This window comes from Squalius cephalus, assembly GCF_949319135.1.
Source record: "Squalius cephalus genome assembly, chromosome: 21".
NCBI classification, from domain to species: Eukaryota; Metazoa; Chordata; class Actinopteri; order Cypriniformes; family Leuciscidae; genus Squalius; species Squalius cephalus.
Window position 1 is genome coordinate 11,356,091 of NC_137142.1, and position 16,399 is coordinate 11,372,489.

General features: G+C 37.1%; 1 protein-coding gene across 4 annotated transcripts in view; it reads right to left on the reverse strand.

Annotated features, from left to right (window-relative positions):
• thada (THADA armadillo repeat containing) overlaps nt 1-16,399 on the reverse strand; it is a 125,957-nt gene that overhangs the window by 32,668 nt on the left and 76,890 nt on the right. For all 4 annotated transcript variants that reach the window (XM_079856045.1, XM_079856044.1, XM_079856043.1 and 1 more), the window contains exons 29-31: nt 14,720-14,888; nt 4,757-4,869; nt 2,086-2,168 (exon numbers count right to left, since the gene is read on the reverse strand). In XM_079856045.1, coding sequence (XP_079712171.1) covers nt 2,086-2,168; nt 4,757-4,869; nt 14,720-14,888 — 365 coding nt within the window. The remainder of the gene's footprint in view (nt 1-2,085; nt 2,169-4,756; nt 4,870-14,719; nt 14,889-16,399) is intronic.

A 16,399-nucleotide genomic window follows, 5' to 3' on the forward strand; every position in this document is an offset into this window, starting at 1 on the left:
AGTTTGAACATGAGCAAGCACAAATTAAAGGGCACCTATTATGCAAAATTCACTTTTACATGGTGTTTTAACATAAATGTGTGTTGGCAATGTGTGAGCAAAACCACCCTAGAATGATAAAAATCCACCCAGTAGTTTTTTTACTATCTCAATAAATCATAAGCACTGTCTCAGAACACCCTGTTCTAGATTTTCCTCATTGTGACGTAGAAATGAGCTAAGCCCCACCGACGTGATTTGATTGACATCTGGTTTTGGCATAGACCCCGCCCTCGGTGATCTGCATCCTCCATTGTTTTCAACAACAGCCGGTAATGTCTCCTAAGAAGTGTAGGTGTTCTGTTGTGGGATGTAAGAATGGACATAGTAGTCTTCACTGACATCAGAGCCACTGAAAACACAGCAGATGGATTTTATTTATGAAGAAAAGGCACCACTTAAACTTCCTAAATACAAGAATCATTTTCTGACTGACTGTTTAGTGAACGAGGGTCAAAGTTAATCCTCAAGTGTGGATCGTTGCCTACTGTTCGCGATCCAACGTCACCTCCAGAAGAAGTAAGTGTATTTTATGATTTTTGAGCAAATAGTAATTTCAATCGATGTCAGCCAGTTCAACAACAAATGCGTCTAAAGCTATTTATTGTCGTTGTCATAGGATGTCTCAACAAACAACGTCAGGCAGTTTTATGTCACGTAGGCATTTTTTTGCAGCATTTACAAATGTAAATAAATTAAGGTCTGCTCTATCTCCATTGACAGTATGCTATATAAACGTCTATCTCCCTCCCCTTAAGAAATAAATAAATAAATCGTTTGTACTTAGCAAACGTTATCACAGTAGTGTGTGTGTGTGTGTAGTTTCAAAAAATTGCGCGAACGTTATCACAGTTCGTGTGTGTGTGTGTGTTGCACATCCATAATGGCAAAGGGGACGCGACTAAAACTTTGTAAGTACATAAATGTATCAAATAACCATTCCGAGACGTTTAGTCCATTTTCATTCGTGTTTATTCTGTGCCGGAGTCTCTTCATCATCTAGGTCCAGCAGGGCGGGGATATGCAGCTCATTTACATTTAAAGTGGTAGACGCCAAAACAGCTCTTTTTAAAACAGGCCCCAAAAATGACATTTTCAAATGGTTATAATAAATTAACTGTGGGGTATTTTGTGCTGAAACTTTACAAATACATTCTGGGGACACCCAAGACCAATATTACATCTTCTAAAAAGGGGCATAATAGGTGCCCTTTAAATTTAAGAGCTATGGTATAGGTGAAGATTTTCAGTGTATAACAATCAGTATTTTGGTGTTTCTAACACAAAGCTGTCAAATGACCACAGAAAACATGGAATATAGAGACTACTTTTATAGTTGTTGTTATTTTGTTTTGTTTTTTTAATGTGCCAGCTCCTTTTTGTCATCTGCTTTCATAGTACGGCAAAGAACAGTGTGAACATTCAGCCATCTGTTTTTGTGTTATCCAGTAGAAAGTAAGAAATATGGCTTTGACAAAGTCTGTTGACAGTTTTTATTTATAGGTGATTCCTTAAACTGAGAGAGGAAAACACCAGACAGAGTGTAAAATATAGAGATAGATGGAATACAACTTATGTTAAGAGAAATGAAAGGAAAGGTAGACAGAGATTAAAAGGGTGTTAAGACTGAGAGTACAGGGCAGAGTGTAAAAATATTTTTTTTACACAAGGCGTGTGTGTGTGTGTGAGTGAGTGAGTGCGCCCATCGTTTGTTATGTAAGTGATGGTCGGCGGGTGGGATTGTAAGAGTATGCTTGTTTTAAAATGATAAACACCGCCACCATGCCCACATGTGTGCAACACATGGGGTTCGCAAACATGCAGGGGCCGCCCCTTTTAACTGGGTCACACGGGCACAATTGTACCATCTGTCAGAGACCGTATAGCGTTTTTCTTATTCAAGACTCGCAGGCCTCCAGCACACTAAAAATAACACACTCAAGCAGACACCAAATTTCCTTGGTATATAAACTAGACTGGAAGTTGTACATTTGGAAACAAGCACATTACACGTACTTTGCTATATATGGTGTTTTGAGCTCTTACCTGACACAGGAACTGGAATACGTCCACAAAGACAGCCCAGCAGGTCTAGAAACGCACCACGTGTAACCAGACACAGGTTCCACCTGTCAATTTGTGTGTGAGAGAGATTAAGTTTGATGATTATTTCATACTTCATAGCATTTCATTGCATTTGTACAGAAACAACACTTTATTTTTCAAGTGTTATATACACATGGTTGATTAAAAAAACAAAAACAAAAACAGAGAGGGGGATATTTGAAGGAGAATGTCATCAATTAAATTTTAAAGTAGAAATTTAGGCAAATACAGAAAGAGTGTAATTCACATAAAATGAACAGTAAAAATACAGATTTCTTTGTTAGCATTTAACTAATTTTAACAATTAACTTAACTATGAATTTATTTATACAATTTACAGGCCCCAAGGTAGATAAGCTACTGTACATTTTGAACATATTTCAGCCAAACAATATTAACCCAATTACGGTTTGTCTCAGAAGGATCTCTAATGCCTGTTTTATGCCTGTAGGAAAACTGAATCACCATCTACTGTCAAAAATGGGAAATTCACCCCGTCTGACCAGAAGTGCAGATATATCAAAACAAAAGGCAAGGAAATGGGCATATGTGTCAAAACACTTTTGAGTCACTATATTATAGTCAGAGTGACTGATAATACATCCTGACTGCAATAGCAAGCAGTACAATTAAGTTCACACTGATTCTGAGGATAAAGCATCACATGTGCTGCCCATGGGCACAAAGTGAATTTAGGGCCCTGTATCTCAGACCAACTGCAGGGTAACGTTTGTGGGAGAGGGTGTATGTGTTTGTGGATAGAAACTGTGGTGAGTATATGGAAGAGTAAATCAGTTTGTGTGTGTGTGTGTGTGTGTGTGTGTGCACAGCAAACGCTCATGGGCATGGGTGAGAACAAGAGGGCCAGTGTTTAGGGCTGACGTCAGTATTTCATCACTGAGATATTAATAACACAAACTCTCCCTCTCTTTGAATGCCTGGCTTCATCTTTTTGTGTCCCTCTGTTGCTCTTTAAACAGAAAAAATTACTCAGAATTCAACAAATTACCAAGCTAAGGATTATAGGGATATATGGTCAGAGACGTTTGGGATCTATGTCATTAAACCTTTATGCCTCTAATTCCAGTTTCTCTTTCATACTTCTGGCATTTTTGTCCCATCTTTCTAAATGTTCCCTAAATCTCTTCACCTCATATGTTTGGAAAGGTATACTATCATACTAGCCTTATTAGAAATGCAGTATGCAGTATGTACACACTGGGAACATTTTCTGCATGGAGCAATTGGATAACCTACTACATTTTGCCAAATTGTGCAATATACAAGAGCACAATTCATGCCAGTATCCCAAAATGCACTCAACTTCACACTCCCTTTCCAGTATTGGGAATGAATCAGAAACTACAATCATCTCCTTCTTGACTATTTGATTTAACTTCTAAAAGGTTAATCATTTGACAGAAAACTGGGTTAATAATAATAATAATAATAATAATAATAATAATAATAATAATAATAAATAAATAAATAAATAAATAACAGACCAACCATGTTGGTTTTAATGTCTATATAGTTCTTACACATTTTTTATTTCAGTTTAGTTTAAATTATTTTAGACAAAGTTAAAAGTCCCCCTGTAGTCGATCATTTTATCTTTTAAAACTCATCTATCATCAACAAAATGACAAATTTAAATCGTTTTACCTGTGAAAAAAAAAAAAATTCATGCCTTAATATAGCTTGACTGTAACTCTATATCCTTGCTTCATTTAGTATGAAGCAGAGTACGCAGACCCATGAATATGCTAATTAGCCCCATCTCCACTCACTCACACAAGCTCAGAGTTTCACTTGCTCAAGTTTACTCAAGTTACTGTAGTAAACGCTGTACAATGGTATACATTTATCAATGGTATGTTATCAAACAGCTAATAATGTGTTGCTAATGTTACACAAACCATGTTCCCGTTAACATCTCAGTCTGCCTTCTAAAAATCAGTATTCTTAGAAACGCTTTGAACAAATCAGAACGTCAGTGGAGAAATGCATGTAGTTCATAATAACATTGTAATATTCATCACATACTTAATTCACCAGCTATATTGCTAAAAGTGCCTGATTTTTTTCATTTCAACAGAAACATATACACAGCTTCTCTTGAGACTCCCCTGCTTCGCAGCATATTAATAATGATGTGCTAAGCCCACCCACACGTTGACGCGATTGGTTACACGTTAGTTTGTGACATCAGAAACACCAGCGATTTTAAACTCAGCTATCCCAAAATGTCTCTGGCTCATTAAAGGGTAACTCTCGAAAACGAAAATACGGTCAAACTTAAAAGTGGCGTTTCCATTCTAATTATGCTTTTAAATGAAAGTTTGCCTCGGGAAGATTAACAAAAAGACCCTAGGTTGCATTTTGGCGAGAGTTACCCTTTAAGGAGTTTGTTAGAAAGCATCAGTATGGATGAGTGAGAGTGGTCAAAGAGCACGTGGCCGTGTGACTCTTCCTGCAGCGCTGGGTCAGTGAGCAGAGAGCAGCCTTTGAAACACAAGCTCAATTAATACACCAATTAGTTGCAATGTTATTTTGTTATTTATGCAAATAATGAAAGTAGTGACCAGTGTATAACCCTGGCAGCACCCACCTTGTGGCGAGCCACAGCCGTTGAAAAATGGCACTGGAAAGGTCACAGTCCTGTGTATTTTCTGACTGGGGTCTGTGTGTGTCCATCAGGTAGGATTGTAACAACGACAGCACCTGTAAAGAAGATGGAACACCTTTAATATGAGAATAAGTTGGAGAGAAAGAGATTAAATATACAGAAAAGAAAAAAAATATACAGAGGGATCAGTGCCATCAGACTATAGTGAAATAATCAGATCAGAAACCGAGAGATCAGACAGAGAAATCAGAGTCCCCATTGCACCCATTGCAGTATTTTATGATCTCATTTACTTTTTCCCAATTTGTGATCATAAATTAGAGATGGAGAGATCATATTTAAATCAGAGAGCTCAGACAGAGAAAGAGACCAGAGAGAGCAACCAAAGAGTTCAGACAGAAAGATAGAAGACATATAAATCAGATAGACGAGAGATGTATATTAAAGACAGATATCAGATACATAAATCAGAGATCAGAAAAATAAATAAGAGGGATCAGACAGGGGAATCAGTAAGAGTTTAGAAAGAGATCAAAGAGAGAATTCAGAAGGATAATTCAGAGAGAGATCAGACAGGAGACATCTGACAATCAAAGAGAGGTGTACACGTACATAAAGGAATAATTTATCATATTTAGGGATGCATGATATATCCGCAACCATATTGGAAAATTTGGCTGATTTAAAGCTGATAACTAATGTATTATTTCCTTCAGCTGAGACACTTCATATGCGCACTGTTCACCATGAGGGTTTTGAATTGCTTGAAATATGATTAGAATCACGGTTAAGTGCAACATGTGAAGCGGAAGTCTTTCATAAAGGCTACAGAAAACTATCATGAGAACATTATAATTGTGTGCTTGGGACATGGATTTTAATGGTGAGACTTGCTTTTGTGGTCAGGCTCTTCAAATTATATTAAAATTTGGATTAAGATTAATCGGCCAATATATGGGTAATCGGCTGTCAAATATAAGGAATTATTGGTTATCGGCCAAAACTTTCATATCCGTGCATCACTAATCATATTACATGATTAGACAAATTAGAAAGACGGATCAGATTCTTCATTAGTTAATCTTTCTGACAGAAATCAGAGAAAAAACAGTTTCTTCTTTAGGTCTTCTTTCTTATTTATTAGTTCAATTAACATCCTTGCAAAACAGTCTATAGGGAGAGAAATAAAATGAAGGAGAGTAGATGGCTCTATGCATGCCCGGTTAAAGAGAGTGTACAGAAGGCTGAAATAGTCTCTTTACTGGTTTACAGCCGCAAAGTGGAAGCCACTCATTATGCCCTGGGAGGGAGAGGCACAGGCCAAAACAAGTCTGACCATGAAATACCAGGCCTGGCCTTCAAGCTGCGGACACCCCCGACACTAGCGGCCCACACCCTGTATCCCACACATCTAGCCCAGGCCTGCTTGCCCCGTCGAGTGGGAAGGCCCATGATGGCCGTCGGAGGAAAGTGTGTGTATTTATACTGACGAACTACACAACTTGAGACCGACCACAAACCGATGGCAGCGGCTAAGGGCAAAAATAAACACCCCATAGAGGTCCATAATTCAGCATACAGAGAGTCTTGCACACATTTAGAAAAGAAACATGCACAAACAAACACCAGCAAACCGCCTGAATGCAGTGCTAGATGCTGACCTTTGACACAGAAAGGCCGTTGGGTCGACTGTCAAAATACGACTGCAAGGAAATGTTTTGCTGTGTTCAGCTGTGGGCGGATACATTTATGAAAAGATTTGGAAAGTCTGGATGCAATCTGAATCTAATTAAGCTAATTTGTCTCATCAGTTAGATTTTTTTGTTTTATAGGCTTTTCCTTAAAGAAGAAATAAAGCTTGTGTGAGTGGGTGTTTCAAGGCTGATTGAAGCGATCACTACATCCAGACCTTTGGCAGCAATGCACAAAAGAGGAACACACAGACACAGACAAACGACAACAACATGTCCTAACCAGGTATGATGAGATTGTACTGTGACAAAAAAAAAAAAATTGCTTGTTAATACTGAAAACAAAAATCATGCAAGATTATACTCTCATAGCAAATCAAGACATAACAAAAATGTTTCATACATAGTTATGCAGAGTGGTATTTTAGACCAATGAGGTCTCACTGTGGGTGGAGCTACCAGCACAAAAATATGTGAGGAAAAGTATGTAATATATGAATTAACGCATACTTCCCTTCCACTCTGATGCAGTTTGAGAAATAGTCAGAGGTTTTTTGAGAGAGAGAGAAGTAAAAGAGAAGAACCATTACACAAATACACCTCTGTCTGGTGTCTTTATATTAATCGAACATTTATTTGATATGCACTTATATTATTAGTTGACATCTTAAAATCTCATTTCTAATTTGTAAGTAAATTTGGTTACACTTTAGTTTAAGGTGTCATTGTTACAGTGTAATTATACATTTAAGTACTGAGTAATATTAAGCAATAACATGTACTTACTATAGGGTTAGGCAAGGATTATGATTTGGTTGAGGGTTAGTGCATTGTAATTATGCATAATTTACTGTTATTACTATGGTAAGTACATGTAACATATGTAACAAGGAAGTGTTACCCTACATTTTCTTTGTCACCAAAGATAAATAAATAAACGGGCTGTTATCCATTTACAAAATGAAACAAAAAACAAAAATAACCAGACTGGGACTGCTACCAAAAAAAAAAAAAAAAAAACATAAAAATGAAATAAAATACAATTTAAAAAATACAAATACATATTGGACTGCTCTCAGTTAAAAACAGTAACAAGAAAAGACATGCACACAAGTTTAAGACAATGGTTAGGAGGCTGAATCAGTACACCACCTCGAGAGTATGTGTGTACATGTGGAAGACCCACATTGACTGCGTATGTCTGCTGATCTGATTTAATGTTTTCAAAACACACAGTGGATTCATTTCCCCGTGGAGCCTGGATTTTACCTAGGGCTTTTTTGAAAAAAAAGAAAAGAAAAAAGAAGCTGTTTCTGAGGTGTCAGGTTAGGTTAGTGCTGCTCAATCTGTTTCCCTCGTTAGCCGGCATCTAAAGGGAACCAGTCAGTTGTGTCAACAGAGGTTTTTAAGTGAACTCTGCTGGGTTCAAGCGTTTTACTCAGCAGAGCTGGTTTTGTAATCAAAATGGCACTTTGAAACACTGTGCTGACACACTTCTTCATTTCATCCTGGGATCAACACTGTGCAATGCAAATCAACGATTGTGGGTGTGTTGTGTTAAGGAAGGTGTACATACAGTGAAGCTATTTTTATGTAGGCTTACACATATCCGTTTCAACAAAAACAAAAAGTCTTTAATTCAGGACCGAGACAACATCTATTCCTCCCACTCACACCTTTTTTTTTTTTTTTTTATATCTCACTTTCTCTTGCCATTTCTGTTTTCTCTTTAAACATAAACACACTGTAACATTTGCTTATGGTCAGTAATGTCCAAAGGAAAGTTAATGGATCATTTGTACTACAGAGATGGTTAACACCTCAAAATTTTGATGACTTTTTTGGTGGGTGATATCTAGAAGCTAGAATATCAATAGAAATTTAGGGAAAGGGGTCTTTGACTCAAATTAGAACAATCTTCATCATGTTCTTATGACTGGGTCAGACTACACAATATCAGTTAGATTTTGGCACAATCTGTTTGACGTAGGCTGTCATGGTGATTCATAAACCACAATGGCATGCAAGAATCTGTCATTTTATCTCATATAGTGTGTCATAGGCTGCATCCCAAAACTTAGGCATCTGACTTGTTGCCTTGCTGCCTTATTAGGAATTGACCAACGTTTGCTGGTACCTCACGAAACGGATTTCGGATAGACTTCTGAGGCTGCCGCTGCACGGTTTAATGATCTACAGCAAAATAGAGAGATCTTTGGTGATAACTGAGTGAATATTTAATTAGAGTAGTAGTTGTTTAATTAAGACTAGTCTAAGCAGTTTAGGCAACCAGCCGTGTTTGCCATGATGAAACCGCCCAGCAAACATCCTAAACACCGTACCAACCACCTAACAATGGCCTAAAACCACTGAGAACATCCTAGAAATAGCACTCAGAACACCTTAGCAACTGAAAAGCAATACCCTAGCAACCGACCTACATTAGTAACATGGTGGTAAGTTTTGCAAGTCCCATTCACATTTTCTAAAGGAAAAAAGCAAAGTCTAGAATATTGTAGTTATTTTTTTGCCACTCTCACAACACATAAAAGACGCACTCCAGTTTAAAGAGATCACAAAAACATGAAAATTCTGAAAATATGTTATGTCTTATGGGTTTTGAACGACATGAGAGCAAATGATGACAAAATAAAAAAAATGTTTTGGGTGAACTATGCCTTTAAGGATTTTATAACGAACACAGACACAAAAACATATCTTAGCTGATGCTACGGTACACACGTACACCACTCCTGCATGCATTTCAGGTATTCGCATCAGATAGCAGCATGAGGGCAGTTCTCCCAAATTTTTTTTACATTATCACTAGCTGATCTGAACATACTTCACACCATAGTCCACCCCCACTCCCCAGTCCCCCATCACACACATGAACAATATGTGCAGCGTCTGTTATCTGTTCCTAATCTGGTCGTACACACAAACATCCAGAATTTCCATATTCAAAGAGTCACGAGAGAGTCACTGTGACTCAGTGAATCGAAATCGACAACATAAATACAGGAAAATAAAGAGCCCTTTCACTATCCATTTCCCTTTCTTTTGTTGTAAAATTGTCTAAATTACGCCATATGCTCTCATTGACAAATGCGGAACAATTAGTTCATGCGCCCATGACCTCAAGGCTAGATTATTGTAATGCTCTACTGGGTGGTTGCCCTGCACGCTTAATAAACAAATTACAGCAGTTCTTACCAGAACCAGGAAGTATGACCATATTAGCCCTGTTCTGTCAACACTGCATTGGCTCCCTATTAAACATTGCATAAATTTTAAAATATTGCTGATTACCTACAAAGCACTAAATGGTTTAGCTCCGCAGTACTTGAGTGAGCTCTTAACGCATTATAGTCCTTCACGTCTACTGCGATCTCAAAATTCCGGCCAGTTGATAATACCTAGAATATCAAAATCGTCTGCTGGCGGTAGATCCTTTTCCTATTTTGCACCAAAACTTTGGAACAGTCTTCCTACCATTGTCCGGGAAGCAGACACACTCTGTCAGTTCAAAGCTAGACTAAAAACACATCTCTTTGACCTAGCATTCACATAATACATTATAGACTTCTATAATTCAATGTTAGGCTGCATAGATTAGTTCAGCCGGAACCGGGAACACTTCCCATAAATCCTGATGTACTCGTTACATCATAAGAAGAATGGCATCAACACTAATTTTTGTGTCTTTGTTTATCCCGTAGTTTTCCTGCAGCCTGCTGGATCTAGGCCGTATCCAGATCTGATGAAGGACCTTCGCCTGGACCTGATGACAACGCAGTGCTGAAGTGCCAACTAGTCTCTCCCTATGGAGGATCCCTTTACCACTCTACAGGTAAAGCGTTGTCGAGAAAATTTGTTTTGTGAATTTACCAATTTACCAATACCAATACCAAATTTTACCAATACCAATTCTTAATGCGCATGTGAATGCCATCAGGGTTTATCACAGGTTCGCATTTAAACTCTGTGTAGAGAGAATGGTGTCGTCTTAGCGGCCCCTAATTTAATAAAGAATGATTGTTGTGATGGAAGCGAATCAATCAAAACTAACTTTAGCTGGAAAATAACTTTATTAAAGAACCACTATGAAGCCAAAACAATCTCTGTTACCTTAAATTATACATTTATCTCTGTAAAGCTGCTTTGAAACAATCTACATTGTTAAAAGCGCTATATAAATGAGGATGACTTGACTTGACTTGTTGTCTCTTTCATAGTTCATGCAAATATATTTTTATTTATTTTAGATATATGCTTGTTTATTGGTCTTTTACAGTGCAAACAGGATCAAATCAGAATAGAACTGCATAAAAAAAACCAAAAAAAAAAAAACCTTTACAACTCCATGTCAACTAACTCTCAGTTATTAGCAGACTAGTAGACTAGTAGTAGAGTGTTAGGTGTTAGGGTTCAGGTTAGTAGAATAAGGTGACATGTAGGCCTCGTTTACACTGTCAGTAAAATGTAACCCGATTCCGATTTTTTGCTCATATGTGACACAGATCGGATGTGTCGTATGACCGTGTAAACAAGAAAAAAACGCATGCATTCGGATATTTCGAAATTGGTTTCAGGCCTCGTTCATATGTGGAAATAAATCAGATATAAATCAGATATGTGCCAATGTGACTGTCATGTAAACAGGCAGATCTGAATTTTCTGAGGCATTATCTACATCTCCGCGAATTTAACCCTTTAATCATGCGCGATGTTTCAGATAGTATGGCAAGTGTAAACACATGAATCGGATATGGGTCACAATTGAAAGAACATGTAAACGGACGGTGAAAAAAAATCGGATATAGGCAACAAAACAGAATTGGGCATCAAGACCAAACAAGGCCGCTACTTAGTAGGATGTCTAAAGTGTATTATCGAAACAAAGTGTTACCAATACATTTTATAAATAAATAAACAATACAAATACAAAGTAGTGTACAGTGCTTGTCAGACTTATTTGCCCCCTTGGTAAATATGATCAAAGATGGCTGTAAAAAATAAATCTGCATTGTTAATTAAAAAATGTTTTGCAAAAATATAACCTTTTATTGAAGTAAAAGAATTGAAAGTGTGTGTGTGTGTGTGTGTGTGTGTGTGGGGGGGGGGGGGGGGGGGGGGATCACATTATGAAATAAATGTGTTTCTCCAAAACACGTTGGGAACAATTATTTGCCCCCTTTTATTAAATACTTTTTGCAACCTCCTTTTTCCAAGATAACAGCTCTAAGTCTTCTCCTATAATGCCTGATGAGTTTGGAGAACACCTGACAAGAGATCAGAGACCATTACTCCATACAGAATCTCTCCAGATCCTTCAGATTCCCAGATCAATGTTGTCGCTTCTTCTCTTCAGTTCAGCCCACTCATTTTCTATAGGGTTCAGGTCAGGGACTGGGATGGCCATTGCAGATGCTTGGTTTTGTGCTGTGGTGTGGTTTTGGGCAAAAAATTAGGCCCATAGCATTAAAGATACAGCAGAGTATTTCATTTTGATTATGATTAAAACATCAATTACAAAAAATAACTAAAGAAGCACCGAAACTTTACCTACAAAAAATATTTAGGGTAACACTTTATTTTACAGTGCCCTTGATACAGAGTAATTACTTAATTAGGTACTTAGTAATAGACGTTGTAATAACATGTAACAAAATATACTTAACATGTAACTAAGTTATGGAACAGCCTGTACTTACAGATTGTAATTACACACATGTAATAGGCAGCTACTGTTACACATGTGTAACAAGCCGAGTTGGATAAGGTTTATAGATACACATGAAGTACACTTAAGTACATTCTTAAGGAAACTACTGCATGCATTTAAGCTGTGAACTAGTGAGTTAAATCAAACTAAGGCAGAGATGGATAAGGTATGTATACACAAAGTACACTTAAGTACATTCTTGATACACTTTATTTTACGTAGCTTATACCTGTGTAATATTATGCAATTAGGAAACTACTGCATGCATTTAAGCTGTGAACTAGTAAGTTAAATCAAACTAAAGCAGAGATGGATAAGGTATGTATACACAAAGTACACTTAAGTACATTCTTGATATACTTTATTTTACGTAGCTCATCCCTGTGTAATATTATGTAATTACAATGTAATTAGGAAACTACTGCATGCATTTAAGCTGTGAACTAGTAAGTTAAATCAAACTAAAGCAGAGATGGATAAGGTATGTATACACAAAGTACACTTAAGTACATTCTTGATACACTTTATTTTACGTAGCTCATCCCTGTGTAATATTATGTAATTACAATGTAATTAGGAAACTACTGCATGCATTTAAGCTGTGAACTAGTGAGTAAAATCAAACTAAGGCAGAGATGGATAAGTTATGTATACACAAAGTACACTTAAGTACATTCTTGATGCACTTTATTTTACGTAGCTTATACCTGTGTAATTGCAATGTAATTGCAATGTAATTAAGAAGCTACTGCATGCATTTAAGCTGTGAACTAGTGAGTTAAATCAAAGTAAGGCAGAGATGGATAAGGTATGTATACACAAAGTACACTTAAGTACATTCTTGATACACTTTATTTTACGTAGCTTATACCTGTGTAATATTTTGTAATTGCAATGTAATTAGGAAGCTAATGCATGTATTTAAGCTATGAACTAGTGGGTTAATTCAGATGGATAACATATGTGGATACACAGGAAGTGCACTTAAGTACAATCTTGATACACTTTATTTTATGTTACATACAAGTAATGCTACAGAACATACACATTTACCATGTGTAACTGCAGACCTTAGTAGCCTAACATATTTAAGTACTTGTTGTTACATTGTGTTATACTAAGTACTTTCTTACATAATTCAAGTGTACCAAGTCCGTAACACGTATGTAACAGACTCGGTTTGTTACACATGTGTAACAGTAGCTGCCTATTACATGTGCGTAATTACAATCTGTAAGTATAGGCTGTTCCATAACTTAGTTACATGTTAAGTACATTTTGTTACATGTTATTACACAGTCTATTACTAAGTAATTAATTAAGTAATTACTCTGTATCAAGGGCACCGTAAAATAAAGTGTTACCGAGAAGGGTTCTGATCTTCTTACATTCAGCGTAAATAGTAATTGATATGGATAATGTATTGATGTAATAAGGTTGCACCAGTTGAGGCTTGTGCCAAAGTCTGTGTGTGAGGCAGATTCTCGTGAAGAAATCAAAACCAATGAGAGCAACAGCACACACAAAGAAACTCACAGGAGCTTATAGAAATTTTTTAGGACTTGAGTCAGGTATAGCCTAATTGCCGGTGTCGCTGTGGCAAGCTTTATGCATACAGTATGCTTGAGCTTTGAAACTCTTTGAAATTTATATTTCAAATGCTTATTATTATGGTTTAGTATTTCTTTAGGGCAGCCCTAAATTTTGTTACATATTTATAACATATAATATAGTTGAGCAACATCACACAAGTGCTGTCACAAAAAAATTGTGAAAAATGAGTCGATAGATAGATTTTTGTATGGATGGATGGATGGATGGATGGATGGATGGATGGCTCACTCTCCACACACATATGCTCGCAGACAATTCCAGTTTCATGCACAGAAACCAGCTTTAGTGTCAAAACTACAACATCTCACTGTCTCTATCCACAATTATCTTTTAAGCTTCTAGGTTTTATGGTGATGCTGTTTTATCACTTAAATTTTCCTTTGGGGTTCAATTATCCATGTCTATCAATTCTATCAAATAATATATATTATGTCAGAGGCGTGGCTTAGTGGTTAGCGAAAATGCTGACACACATTGAGCTGTGGCGTTAATGTGGGTGAAGCAAGTTTGAGTCGAGCATGCAACATTCCTAAATGCTGTTTCCATTGCTTGCCCCCATCGATTGCTGGGTGTACCAACAATAAAAGTTTTTCTATTATTAAACATTTCTGCAAAAACAACAACAACAACAACAACAACAACAACAACAACAACAACAACAACAACACTTTCAATGAAGTTAACACGAACATGTACGGATATGTTTCAAAGTAGAATAATTCAGGTATCAGCATCTTTCAGAGAATAGCATATTGGACAGTTTAAAGCTAATTTATAACGAATCATTTAAAATGGATTTAAAAATACGTTTTTTTCTCCAATAATTTATACTCTTGTAGATGCTGCTTATGTAATGTTACACAACTTAATGGATTGCTGTACAGTGCATGTGACTAGGGAGGATTCACACACCTGAAGCAATGTTCCATGTATGTGGTTTTGTTGGATTCCTGGTCCAGGTGCATCAGGCAGCTCCTCCAGTAGAGTTTGGATAGTGGAGGGAACTTGAGTCACCAGAACGAAAGGAACCAGGGCTCTCGCAGCCATTTCACGTGTGCGGTACACCGCTGAACGACCACACCTACAAGAAAACCACAGTACAATGGACAACAGGTTCACAATTATATTTCAGCTGCTTCGTGAACTCTTCAACTCTGAGTAACTGCATGGCATGGTAAGACATGAGGTGCTTTCCGACCAAGTAGTTACAGGAACTTAGTTATAGGAACTGTCCGCTTCTAAACAGTTCTATGAACTACTTTCCCCAAAACTCGGTTTTGCTGTTTGCGTTCGCACTGGCCAAGTGGCCATAGGAACTGGTAGGAGGGGTAAGGGATTGACGCAAGCACGGCGACTTTTATTTTGACTGAGCGACGGACCTTTATTTTGACGAGAACGATGAGCAAACAATGCTCGCATTCTCTGTGTTCATTAGTTAGCGATCTGTCTAACAGTACTGTTTAACATGTTATTAGATAGAATTGTTATAGAAAGTACACAGTATATGAAAAAAAAGTTATTAGCCTATTCCGCGTGATTGATGTCCAGTGTTGCTAGCTGAGCAGAAATAACGTTACATAATCATGTTTGACTTGGTCCCCTCAAAGTTGCGTTGGATTTTCTCTTCAGCATAACGGTTTAGATGCCCATCTATCACTGTTTTCCATGTTTGTATCTAGTTTCTGGAGTAAATATATAGGCTATAATCTGTGTGTTTACATATAGCTGTTTTAGAAAATGGCGGGTGCTGGTGTTTTGCGTGCGTTCGGTCATCAGCGTACACTAACGTCACGGGTAGTTCCTATAGTGCTGGTTTAGACTCTACTCTGAAGTAGGAACTAAATTAGTTCCTCCAAATGGAGTTCCTAGAACTAAAGTCGTTCCTAGTCGGCGTGTTCGCACCACAGGAACATACGGGTACTTTAGCCAATAGTTCTAGGAACTGTGAAAAGGTTCCTCCGGTCGGAAAGCGGCTATAGATTTTGAGGAGGTTCTGGTGAAAGAGTGAGAAGTATTTTAGTATTTTAGTATTTTAAACTCTCATACTGCATCTTCTTGAGAGTCGCCATTCAAGATTAAAACTGTGCACACTCATTCCTTCAACTTCATGAGGTGCAACCTGGGATGCTTTAAAACAGCATTGAAAGAATTCACATGTACTGTAAACAGTAAAAAACTGTACACAGTAAAAACAGTAATGTTGTAAAATATTTTAATACATAGTAAAATGTAACTTTTTGTGAGGGCAAAGCTTCAATTTCAGCATCATTACTCCAATCATCAGTGTCACATGATACTTCTATTCTATTCTATTCTATTCTGCTTATTTGGTGTTCAAGAAACATAACACACTATTATTAACATTGAAAAGTTATCTTTTGTGCTGCTTAAAATTTTTGTCGAAACCATGAAACATTTTTCCAGGATTCTTTGATAAACAGAAAGTCCAAAAGTATTCATTTATTTAAAAAAACAAACACATATTCATTCAAGTGTGTTCAAACTTTGATGCTACTATATCTGTATGTAAAAATGTCATTTTATAGATTCCTGGAAGTTGTACTGAACTCTTTTAGACTGGTAGTAGAGTGG